Source organism: Coptis chinensis, chromosome 6 (assembly GCF_015680905.1).
Source record: "Coptis chinensis isolate HL-2020 chromosome 6, ASM1568090v1, whole genome shotgun sequence".
NCBI lineage: Eukaryota > Viridiplantae > Streptophyta > Magnoliopsida > Ranunculales > Ranunculaceae > Coptis > Coptis chinensis.
Window position 1 is genome coordinate 81,286,271 of NC_141461.1, and position 12,894 is coordinate 81,299,164.

General features: G+C 37.3%; 1 protein-coding gene, 1 long non-coding RNA gene and 1 pseudogene across 4 annotated transcripts; 1 reads left to right on the forward strand and 2 right to left on the reverse strand.

The window, feature by feature from the left end:
• Window positions 1–151: 151 nt before the first annotated feature.
• LOC147494767 (uncharacterized) lies at window positions 152–1,303 on the reverse strand. The gene is made up of 2 exons (XR_015200196.1): window positions 1,177–1,303; window positions 152–409 (listed from the first exon to the last, which is right to left on the reverse strand). It is a non-coding gene; the product is annotated as an uncharacterized LOC147494767 (long non-coding RNA).
• Window positions 1,304–1,391: 88 nt separating this feature from the next.
• Window positions 1,392–5,399, forward strand: LOC147494768 (delta(12)-fatty-acid desaturase FAD2-like). Of its 2 annotated transcripts, none has more exons than XM_086569263.1 (2): window positions 1,392–1,528; window positions 4,028–5,399. In XM_086569263.1, the coding sequence occupies exon 2, from the start codon at window positions 4,059–4,061 to the stop codon at window positions 5,202–5,204; it is 1,146 nt and encodes a 381-aa protein (XP_086425389.1). In that variant the 5' UTR covers window positions 1,392–1,528; window positions 4,028–4,058; the 3' UTR covers window positions 5,205–5,399. The 2 variants fall into 2 exon arrangements, with proteins under 2 accessions (XP_086425389.1, XP_086425388.1); XM_086569262.1 differs by having other exon boundaries at window positions 1,398–1,532.
• A 3,093-nt stretch (window positions 5,400–8,492) lies between these two features.
• Window positions 8,493–11,048, reverse strand: LOC147494769 (GTP 3',8-cyclase-like; annotated as a pseudogene). Its single transcript, XR_015200195.1, has 5 exons — window positions 10,516–11,048; window positions 10,206–10,373; window positions 9,881–10,072; window positions 9,011–9,079; window positions 8,493–8,873 (listed from the first exon to the last, which is right to left on the reverse strand). The product of XR_015200195.1 is annotated as a GTP 3',8-cyclase-like (transcript).
• Window positions 11,049–12,894: the final 1,846 nt, after the last annotated feature.

The following is a 12,894-nucleotide window of genomic DNA, read 5'->3' on the forward strand; positions in this document are numbered from 1 at the left end:
GTTGTGTTGTATTATGAAACTTGTTAAGATTAAGAGTTCATGTTGTATTCGAATTTTATGAAATATTTTTTAATCAATTTTTTGGATGATTTGAAAATTTGTGTTTTATAAGTTCATAGTGAAAAAATTCTGAATTATTGAGAAGTGCATAAGTATTAAACCGCATTAAAAAATTCTCGAAAAATTCGATTCGCAGAGAATTGCTAACAGGGTCAGACATTTAGTTACATTTTCTAGCACATTAACAACACCTTAAGCAGAATAAATTCCGGGCACGCTACAGCTTCCTGACAGTATCTTGTATGCAAATGCTTCAAAAAGCAATGTAAAGAGTACAGGAGCAGGCTTGGCCACACATTTTTACTTCCTAAAAAAAAGAGTAGAGGACAACCCCGCCGGCCAACTCCTACTGCAAACATAATTAAAATTATCAGGATGCATTTCAGAAGTTGTAGGTGACGTCACTGAAGCAGACAATATTTTATGAAGACTGGAGAAAGAGAGGGAGAGAGCCAGCTTCATAGGTTGCTAACATCTTATCCAGCCTTCATCAGCAGTCCTCTCATATATTCGTGGCTTCCTCATAGGAAAGGTTTCACTCCAGTTGCAAAACAAACTACTAGATTCTTACAAAAAATTTAAGAGTGCATAGGATATAATGATTGAAAAAGACGGCCATATAAAAACCATTTGAGTTCTTTTACAACCTAGGGTGTCTTCAGAAAATGATTCGCGTGTTTAGTACCCTCTTAATGGAAATCAACCACAAAAACAAGAAGTAAAAAAATAAACAAATAAAAGAAACCAGTCAGTACAACATCACAACATGTGGTAGTGGTGTAAAAGAATCCTCGCCAGGTTAGACAATAGCAAGAAAAGACTAATCTGAAACACAAGAATCAGGCGACAACTCCACGATGAGTCTAAGAAATACAAGTCAGAGTTGGCCGATACCTACTCTCTACAGAAAGATACCAGGGAGTTGGTGTGGAGAATACCAATGGTAAAGGGCAGTGGGGATATAATGGTGTTGAGCAACTGATGTGTTCTAAATTGCTGTGATTTACTCAGAATAAATCCCTGGAAGATTGGTGACCAATATTTTTCTACAGAAACGCCATAAAGAGTATGGGCAATTATAATAAATGAGGACTAGTCGAAGTCAGAAGTCATAACCTCGCCACCTGGTTCGAGGTTCGGTCTTTCCTCAACAACCAACGCTGCCATCTCCGTGTGTCGCTCGTTTTTACACAAACAGACGGAACTATTCACGTGCGATAGATTAATTTCAAATGACGTGTTTAGTATATGACATTTTGCTAAACAAAGGGGTTATCTTCGAATCAGATGCAAACACGTGCAAAGTCCGTGCGACAAGTTGCAGTCGTGTGGGCCCATCCTATGGAGTGGGACTGTGGGAGGGAAAGCTCTTAAATACGGCTTCATGCGAGAGAAAAAATAAATAAAAACGAGTGAAGGGCTATCATCATTAAACAAGGAGACTAGGGAGGCAATCTCTTCTCTTTTGGTAGGTGTGTTTTCTTTTCTTCCATCTCAATTGTCTGCTCATCTTTTATATTATGACTAGGTAGACGAATTTTCTTCCTGCATTCACGTTTTTTCATTGTTGAGATTGGATCTTCTTATGGTTTAGATCTAACAATCTCATTGCGTTTTGAGGAGTCATTGCTTTTCTAATAATTTAGATCTAGAGTTAATGTATTTTCTAATAACCATGTAGTCTTGCTGCATGACGGATTTAAGATTGGTCATGTCGTTGTATGATTTGAGCCTCTCTTTTGAACCTAAGCGGATCTGTTTCACAATGTATTTGATTTACAGTCTGAATCTTTTGGAGAAGTTTTCGATTGCTTTCTCCGGATTTTGCGATGAAAGACTTGGTCTCTCTCTCTTTTTTTATTTTTTTTCACGTGACAATCTGTGAACTATTTCTTCTATGCTGTGGAGAAAATGGGATATCTCCAACAGCTGCTCCATAGATTATTTACTTTGTACATATTTTTTTGTTTTTTACTCTTTTTTTAATATTTTATTTTGTCTGGTTGGAAGTTGAAACCCATGAATCCATGATGTCATCAAGCATTAAATATTTGTGATTTGCACAATACAGTCGCCATTTAATTTATGATAATTAGTCTTGGAAGAAGACAAGGGCAGCTGCGTCATGTCGACAGTTAGACTTTGCCATAAAACAAACAAACAAAAAAAACTGAACGAACCAGAAATTAGGAAGTAGGAAGACATCTAATTTCTTCGGTTACCTTTAGCGGTAGAAAGGAGACAAAAATTGCATCATCCTATACCGTCCCACATAAATTTAGTGCTACTTTGAGGTGTGCATTTGAACACATGGTCTGGAGCCTAGCCTTCTAGTGGACACCATCTACCGACCATAGATATCAATTTCCTTGGAATGTCCGTCACCAAAAGTTATGACTTTGGTAGTTATCGACGTGAAGAATGCGTCGTCTTCTGCCTTGTCATTTCGAAAATTTTGAAACCGAAGACTGCTAACCCCACTCATGTTACTGTACTATCGAAAATTAACAGGATTGATTGGTCATTGGTCAAATCAGATCTTCACCACCCTCAAGTCAGAATACATTTAAAACATGATAGCTACTTTTGAATCCTCACTAGAATAGTACCACTAAAAGCATCTCTAATGGGGCGTAAAATTTCACCTCCACATAGACTCCACCTAGATGCTATTAGGATTTAACAACTCTATTTACAGACTATATATATCCACACTCTAGCTCCCAATGGAGAGACTGTAAAAAAATTAGATTTAAAACTTGGACGTCACTTGGAGTGACATTTGAGTTTAATTTAAAGAGGGACGTCACTTGGAGTGACATCCGAGTTTTTTAACAACTTGTATCCGGGTGAAGAATTCTCCACTTGCTCTATTAGCTATTAGTATATTAACTACGGTTTACGACCTCCATTGGAAGGAGTTTTTTTAAATTTAGGAATGTAAACTTTACACTTTATACTGTTTACACCCCCCATTGGAGATGCTCTAACATTTTTCTTTGGCGTTTGCTCCATCTAGTATATTTTGGTTAAAATTTAAGAAAGGCCTCTCATATGGCTACACTTGAGGCCTTCAAGTGACATTCTATGCTCTAACTTGAGATGTTTAGGATATAGAATATATATCTTCTTCCATTCATTCAATTAGGTTTCTTGTTTTGTTTAGTTCATTCGACTTTTTATTCAAGAGTCATGGCTTTACCATATTGTGAATCACAGGGACTTGATGCTTTTAAATGAATAGGTAGACATGTGACCAGGGGCAGATCCAGGTTGTTTTGTGGACCATTAGTCATGTTTGGTTTTTTGCCCTTACCAGTTAACACCATTTCAATTTATAAAGTAGAGGTCCACCTATTCCTATTCTTGGATTATCGTCAAGTGGTGAACCAATTGTGTTACCCATAGTGGCTCTTGTCTAGGACCACCAGAAGCTGATCTTTGGCGTGTAGATCATTGGACATGGTACCACTACCAGTAGTCAGTAAAATTTAGTAAGCCTTGAAGTATACTGTAGAGAAAAAGGATATGGTACAATTTGGTCTTGAGAACAGAAGTTGTAAAGACAATTTATTAGTTTATGTACATTTCTTGCCTGAGAGGGCCAAATATTAAGGTTGTGATTAGAGGATTTAGAGCTAAAATTTTCATATCTTGTTAGCCCGTCTGACTTGGTCCAATCTCCCTGTCCAGCTTATCTTGTCTACATCACATTTATGACGCATAATCCCACCCTGAAAAATGAAACAGAAAATGTCTCTAAACTCGTTCACATGTGTAAGTAATGGTTTAGTGAGAAGTACTATATAATAGATCCAGAATGTAAAATTTGCTCTGCTCTTTTAGCTATTAGAATAAGCATATGGGCAGAGATGTTTTATGTATGAAGTTAGAAGTCAAGATTGTAGACTGTAAGTACTAGTCTTAAAGGTTTGATTTTGCGATTTGAGACATTCTTGCTTTATAGGTCCTTTGAATCTGATACACAGTTGGCAACAATGGGTGCTGGGGGGCGTATGTCTGTTTCCACCAAGAAGGATGAAAAGGAAGGCGTTCAACGAGTCCCATACGCAAAACCCCCATTCACTCTTGGCGAGCTCAAGAAAGTCATCCCCCCACACTGCTTTCAACGCTCTGTGATTCGTTCTTTCTCCTATGTTGTCTACGACTTTATCATTGTTTCTCTACTTTATCACATTGCTACTACTTACTTTTCTCTCCTACCACAACCCCTCTCCTCCATTGCTTGGCCTATTTATTGGGCTATGCAGGGTTGTGTCCTCACTGGCGTCTGGGTCATAGCGCATGAGTGTGGACACCATGCCTTCAGCGACTACCAATGGCTTGATGACACAGTTGGACTCGTCCTCCACTCTTTCCTTCTTGTTCCTTACTTCTCTTGGAAGTACAGTCATCGTCGTCACCATTCAAATACCGGCTCACTTGAGCGTGATGAGGTCTTCGTCCCAAAGCCTAAATCCAAGGTGCCATGGTTTTCCAAGTACTTCAACAATCCACCAGGGCGGGTATTAACACTTGCTGTCACTCTCGTTTTTGGCTGGCCTTTGTACTTGGCATTCAATGTATCTGGTCGTTATTATGACCGCTTCGCCTGCCATTTTGATCCTTATGGCCCAATATACAATGATCGTGAGAGACTTCAAATTTTCATATCAGATGCTGGTATTTTTGCGGTCACATATGGACTGTTTAGGCTTGCCGCTGCAAATGGAATCAGCTGGCTGATCTGTGTTTATGGAGTTCCATTATTGATCGTCAATGCCTTCCTTGTTTTGATCACATACTTGCAGCACACTCATCCTTCCTTGCCACATTATGATTCATCAGAGTGGGATTGGCTGAGGGGAGCATTGGCAACATGCGATAGGGACTATGGGGTACTGAACAAGGTTTTTCATAACATTACTGATACACATGTGGCACATCACTTGTTCTCAACTATGCCGCATTACCATGCGATGGAGGCAACTAAAGCGGTCAAACCTGTGCTGAAGGAATACTACCAATTTGATGGGACGCCTTTTTACAAGGCAATGTGGAGAGAAGCAAAGGAGTGTGTTTATGTGGAGCCAGACGAGGGTTCCCATAACAAAGGGGTTTTCTGGTATGGTAATAAGATCTAACAAAGTTGTAGCTAGCTTGAGCGAGTGTAGATTAGTGAATCTTCACTTCATTTCTGCGGGCTGTGTAACCTGTGTTAGTTTTATCCGCTATGGTATGTAGTTCGTATAATGTGTTCTAATATCATATGGCTCTAGTATGTTCGTCTTCCACCGTATTCCAAGCAATGCCTATAATATGGAAGGAATCTTAGAACATTTGTTTCTTGTTTATTTTAGCACTATGCAGAATTGATAAAACTCAAAAGCACACTGATTCCGGGTTCAAGCGTGTGATTGTACGACTGATAGTTCCACCAGGGGATTTTGTATTCATTTGACAAGTTCGACCACAAGATTGGGAAAACAAATGGAAAAGAGAAAAGAATTGAACAATCAAGTTGCGTACTTGTTGCATAACCTTCATATGGTTCACCAGAAAAAATATTAGAACGGGTGGTTGGTGACAAGTCAATTGGAGGTTTGGACTTTGGAGGCAATGAGAAACATGGAGGATTCCATAATGAGTTCCACATCTAATCAGATCAACATGAAGGACCACAGCAAAACTTTCAATCAAGACGGATGTCGCTCTCATTTTAGATAGGACAAACATGGTCAGGCACACCCTCGCCTTTCCATTTTGCTCATAGCGAATTAGCGATAGGGTTATAGGGGCCTGGATAAACGATAGCTCAATTAACTTAATAATACATTTTGCAAAAGAGTGACTTCGTATTTCTCTAAGATGTAGGCTGCACTGCTGTAAGCATGAAGGTGGGGGGAATCCAGATGCAATTCTTTTCATACCAAATCATCACATGCGCATCAAACAGATTTGAAGCAACTGCTCTTGTAAGTTTAAACCTGACTGTGTATTTCGGTATTTCCAGGCTCCGTTTACACCATGTCTGATTGCAGCAAATCTTGTGTTTTGCTAATCTTAAAATTGGGAAAACAAAAGCATATACCTGACATGTAAACAACCATTTAAATCAGCGTGATAATTCTTTCATTACTACTACAACAACGGCGATGGTAACAATTCCACATATTATCCGGGGCCATCCAAGCAAAACTTTGATTCTTTATTCATGTGTCCAAGCCATGGAATGCTAACTGAACTCCCATTAGATTACCCAGCAGTATCCTGTTCTCGTTCCTATCAAACATACAGTAGCAGCAGAAGAGGCAATTTGTATAGATCCAGTGCGGTATACACAGCATTAGAATAAGGTGCAGACCCTTATAGTAACCGAATTGCTACCCATTGATAGTTAGATAGAATCCAACAGGATGATGCTGCTCTCTTCCCTCTTCACAGTAATTTACAGTAAATATAAATCTTAAACCCTTCAATGCCCCCATTAAGAGGGCACAAGCCAGTATCCAGGCTGCGCCCATCCAAAGAGGTTTCACCTATTAAACCATGCCGACAGGGGTGGGATTGCCAGGAAAAAGAAATTTCACGTGACGCGTTGAGATAAATTTTTATGTGCTTTAATGGATTACAGTTAAAAAAAATCTGTTTAGTTTTCTTAGATGAATAACACACATCTTCCAAACACAACAGCCATCTCCAAATTCCACAGTTCTATGATCATGACCAGGTTTTCAATTATTTAATGAATGTCTCTGTACCGGCAACCTCTTAAGCAGAAAAAATGAAATGGCACTTGTTGAATGCCAACTCTGAAAATACCCTCTAAAAATCTTCATGGACACTTTGTAGCGAAAAGTACCATCGAGTTATCAGTTATCTATTTGACATTAGAAAACATGCATAACTTGTATCTCAGTGTTGTGCATAGTAAGTGCTCAACTACAAAAGATTACTAGCTGCCTAACATGCAAGGAAGCTGGATTCGGATTGTTATGAACTATAAGTTCGAACTCGATCACAGGTGTCCAAGTTTTGATTCGACTAGATTTGCGTATAAACTTGAATTCAAACACCATCTAGAGATAAGTGAGAATAGAATGGAGATAGAACTCTGACTAAAGACCGAAATAACATGCAAAGACAATCTAACAAAATACAGAATTGTAAAGTATGATTACAATTCAGTTAAACCACAATTTACCACCATCTAACAAGAATTATAGTATTATAAAGTGTACACACTATGATTACATTCAATATATAATAAGCTATCACAATCCAATACACTATTATAACAATTATCGTAAGTTTTAACAAAATTATGTAAAATACGAGTAGCTCGCGAGCTACTTGACTTTGAGCTTGAGCTTTAAAATGTGCCCATACTTGACTCATATTATTAAACGAGCGAGCTCGAGCTAAGCACCGAGCCTTATGACCACCACTAAATGGAGATGGTTACGGTTGGGAACACTGGATCAAAGTCAAAATTTTAATGAAGTTTATGCGAACCGTGCTACGCATCGGTGTTTTTTCAAGTCTTTAAACTTGTCGCTCTAACATCTTTCGGATATGATTTTTTGAATTTTAGTTCTAATCTAAAAAATAATATAAAAACATTAGGAGGGGTTGAATATAATTTTAGTGACGTGAATGAGGTTTTCTAAATTATTTTAAATAATATGAAACTATTTATAATTTCTAATTTCAATAAAGTGAGAGTTTTTTTAAATTGTTTAAAAAAGATGGAGCTGATTAGAGTAATTAAATGAGGTGATTCTAAAATCTTAAAATAGAGAGATTAGAAATACACTGTTCAGTTGAGAAGTGTGCCTCCTAAAGACCCGGCTACCATATAGTGTAGATACTTGACTCATATTATTAAACGAGCGAGCTCGAGCCAAGCACCAAGCTACTCCTGAGCACTGAGCCTTATGACCACCACTAAATGGAGATGGTTACGGTTGGGAACACTGGATCAAAGTCAAAATTTTAATGAAGACAAGTATGTGAACCGTGCGCATCGGTGTTTTTTCAAGTCTTTAAACCTGTCGCTCACATCTTTCAGATAGTATGATTTTTTGAATTTTAGTTTTAATCTAAAAAATAATATAAAAACATTAGGTGGGGTTGAATATAATTTTAGTGACGTAAATGAGGTTTTCTAAATTATTTTAAATAATATAAAACTATTTCTAATTTCTAATTTCAATAAAGTGAGGGAGTTTTTTGTAAATTGTTTAAAAAAGAGAGAACTGGTTAGAGTAATTAAGGGAGGTGATTCTAAAATCTTAAAATAGAGATATTAGAAATACACTGTTCGCTTTGAGAAGATAGTGCAGAGATATGAAAGTCTTTTTCTTTCTATTGTTTTTTTTTTGATGATTTGCCAGTCAGTTGCACTAAAACTACGTAATTAACAAGTGAACTTTAAAACACAAATGACATACTCTATAGAATTTAACTCGGTCAAAAACTTAGTTCAAGACAGACAGACACTCTCAGACAAACCTCCCTTTTGTAGGTGTTTTGACTATATGTTTACAAGTAACGCACTGGAAAAGCTAAATTGCACCCATTATTCTTTTTTATTTTTGCATTTTGTATTTTACAAAAACAACGGATAAAGAGGTGCAAACGAAAAAGAATGAACCAACGGTAGTGACTCGATTAGAATAACAAAAATAAGTGAAAGGTATCATGAAAGTATGAATATATACCAATCCTCAGCCACCAACATGTATCATAGGTCTATTTGTCGTCTTTGCAATGTCAAACATTCCAGCATGAGCAACTTTCTTCCTCTTTATCTAAAACACACACACACAAAGATACACATAAACAACATCTCTTTTCATTTATAACTTGCACAAAATGTAGAAAAAGTTAAAGACGACATAGCTCAAGTACTTCAGCTAAAATCATCATGTAGAGATATTTTGCATACCGCTGCTCCTATAATTTCTGTCAGCCTCAGATCATCAACACCAGAACGGATAGGATCTCTTAAGCTAACCTGTAAGGAAACATATAAATGAATTAGAAATAAGCTTCAAGTCAGAGAGATAGAGTTGCATATGAGAACTATGACCTAGTGGATACGCAAGTGCAATGCAAAAGTTTCTTAGGTTGACCTCGTTTTTGGCAAACATAATTAAATTTGAATAATAGTCAAAGTATTATAGATTTATATTCATAGTCAGGAACTAGAGAATTAAGTGAAACCAACTTCTGTAGTAAAAAAAATATCACACTGAAATCTAATTCAACCAAGCAATTATGTTTGTACGGGAATACTTGTTTTCCAAGAACTCAAATGTTCTCTCTACATCTGTTCTTTGATTTTAGTTTTAACCAAGACCGTATTACTTCACGACACGTGAAGGAGTAACTTAATTATAATTTCATCTCATTAGTTTTTCTTTCTTATTTTTATGTTTCGTAGCATTAGTGATTGGTATATGTTTAGATCTACAGGTTACCCAATCCCCCTAACAGTGTTTACTGGTTTAGCTTTAGAAAATCCTCTCTGGAGGTCCCAAAACGAAGGGGGCCGGGATTCAAGGCATCAAACTAATACATATAATTCAAAGAAATACACAAGGCATAGATTTATTGTGTCTTAACTTGGATATTCAATGCCAAATATTCAATTCAACATAAGAACTCAGTAGCCAAATATTCATATATATATATATATATATGAGAGCAGATGTAAATATTTACATTTTATTCTAACAAGTTAAGTTATATTCAGGTTCATATAAAAATCTGTATCAGAAAGATAACAGGAGTGAAAGTTAGAAAGTTTTGATACATCTGAAGGACCAAACAGGCCAACTTTGAGGTTCCAGTCAGCTAGAAGTTGCAATCTATTGCAACCAGCACAGAAATGCTCGGTCATTGATGTGATGAAAGAAACAGTGACAACAAACCCATCTACCTTGAAATTCTTAGCTGTATCTGTAGGGTGATCCTGAAGCCTGTTTAGGTTATTAAACTGCTTTACCTGAAATTGTAACAAACATTCTCAGATAGTCTGTATAGAGTATAGACATATGTTTATTATCTATATAGACATATGTCTAAGAGAAAACAGATTTCAGAAATAAAAGAAACTGGATGAGTGGTCTCTACCTTACCACTCTATCCAACATTCCGGAATAGGGTACCAGTTTTTTTACGTTCCAAACATTCCCATCAAAAGGCATGAACTCAATGAAGCGTACATTTATTGGTTTCTCACACGTCAACTCCACAAAATCACAAATCTCATCATCATTAAACCCACACATTACGACACAATTAACCTGACAAATGAGCAAGCGTTAATGCATTGAATAGCAAATTTGATACCAAACTAAACCTGAAAAATGATCCACACATTATAAAGCAATACACAAGTCACCTAAAACACCAAATGAAATAGCAGTTCTGCAAGAAGAAATATACCTTCACAGGATTGTACCCAAGCTCTGCAGCAGCATTAATGGATTCCAAAACTCTTTCATGCCCTTTACGCCTAGTCATAAACTCAAACTTTGCAGGAACGTAACTAACGTATCTAAGCTTATATTTAAAGCATTGAGGCCACACCGTTTCAGCTTAGGAAGTTTTTTGGCATGAGTAATCCCGTTTGTTGTTATGGCCAATGTTTCGAGGCCTTTCAAATTAGATAACTGTAAGCATATATCTCTTCTAATTGTCGGCTCTCCACCAGTGAGTCGAATTTTATCCACGCCGGAGAGAAGTGAGGGATTAGGGGTGCATACAGTATTGGCATCTGAGATTGCAACCTCGGTCAAGGAGATCCTCAAATAAGTGTGAAGCCTTCCAAATGAATCAACTAACATATCATCAGAAGATGATATGTTAGTTGCCACATGTCCTATATTGATACTTATCCAAATTGTCGCTTCCAGAAGTGAAAGAGGAGGGAATGTTTTTGGGGCAATGAAGTTTTAGAATTTGAAATTCCATTCAGAATATTAAAATGAAACGTAAATTTGCCAAGAAAAGTAAAGAAAACAGAGACATACCGGATAAAGATTATCAAACAGAAATGAAATGCGTCATATTTCTCAAACTTTCATAACCACCAGTCTCGCGCACACAGCTTCATTCCGTGAATAAAAACGTGGGGGCAAATTGAACGAGGAAGTAGTATGTACTCTGTAGATTATTTGTATTTACTTTTAATAAGTGGCAATATATAGAGAAACAATAAGAAAGCTAAGCTGTTTAGCAAGGTCCATTTGTTAAATTTGTTGGGTTTGTGGAACCGAGCTTGCTCCGGTGATGGTAGCAAGTAACTAACAGTTGTGAAACATAGATGGCTGGATTAAGCCAGTTTTTTCACTCTTAGACGCCGGTCAACACTGTCCCACCTCTGTGTAGTTTTTTCTCTCTTACATCCAAGTCAGCCTTATCTGACCAACTTTAAGAAATTTGGACGGCCCAAGAAAACCAACCGAGATCCATGCACATTTCTTCCTTCCTGTTTCAAAGTTAGCCTGATGTCACCAACCTTGAGAAGTTTGAATGGCCCAGGTGAACCAATCGAAATTCGTCTTGACGAAATATTATGAAATTTTGACAGTTTGTCGAAATTTTAATAACCAAATCTATTTTCTCACGAAATTTTCTCCCCACCTATATAAAGAAACTTATGGTTAGGGTTGAGATAACTTTGAGAGATTAATTTCATGGGAATTGTGGGAGCTCTATTGAGCTAGGGTTTGAGTGAGGCATCTTGTTCTTGATTCTAGATACCTCTTGTAAACTCTTCAATCTTTACTATAAAGGAAACTTGGCTCTTGTGTGAACGTAGGTAACATTTACCGAACCACCTTAAATTTTTGTGTCTCTTCGCATTTACTTTCTTATTTATTGTTTGCTTGTTATGTGTGATGATGAATTAGTGGTTTTGTTTTGTTGAGTTTGTTGTGATAACTACCAAAGTCTTGGGTGGGTGATTTCCTTAGTGTGATCTCCAAGTTGAAATCATTTGGAATTGAAAGTAACTAGGTTGAGATGTGACTTCAAGTGAAATCTCCCAACAAGTGGTATCAGAGTCATTAGGTTGAAGCATTATATACAAGGTGTGTGAGGAAAAATCACACCTTTAGCATTGAGAGCTAGGTGTTTGAAGAAATTTCTCTGAGAGGTTCTCCACCGTTGTTTTGGTTCGGTGGAAGTCATGATGACTGATAAAGAAAACTACAAGATAGAAAAGTTTGACGGAACAAACTTCGGCTATTAGAGGATGCAAATTGAGGAAATACTATATCAAAAGGATTTGTATGAACCTTTGATAGGAGAGAAGCCAACGAGTTATGAGCAAAGTGAATGGGATTTGCTAGATAGAAAAGTGTTGGCGATAATTCAATTGAGTCTCTCAAAGTCGGTGGCCTTCAATATTAAAAATGAGAAGACGGCGGCGTCTCTCATGAAGGCACTCACAGTCTCTCATGAAGGCACTCACGTGCATGTATGAGCAACCTTCGGCCGCTAACAAGGTCTATTTGATTACCAAGCTCTTCTTCATGAGAATATCGGAGAATGATTCCTTCAAGGACCACTTAAATGAATTCAACCAAACGAAAGACCAATTGGAGTCGGTTGAGATTACATTTAGTGATGAAGTAAGAGCGTTAGCGTTATAGGACAAATGCCTCCAAATTGGAAGGCTATGGTTGCGGCTATTAATGGCTCAGCGGGAATGAATAAGTTGAAATTCGACGATGTTGTTAGTATGATACTAGCGGAGGAAATTCGAAGGAGTTCGGATGGGGCCTCGACATCTGGTTCGGCTTTAAGTACCGAGAGCGA

Coding starts and splice junctions, on each gene's coding strand:
- LOC147494768 (XM_086569263.1), top strand. CDS start 4,059: ATGGGTGCTGGGGGGCGTATGTCTGTTTCCACCAAGAAGGATGAAAAG.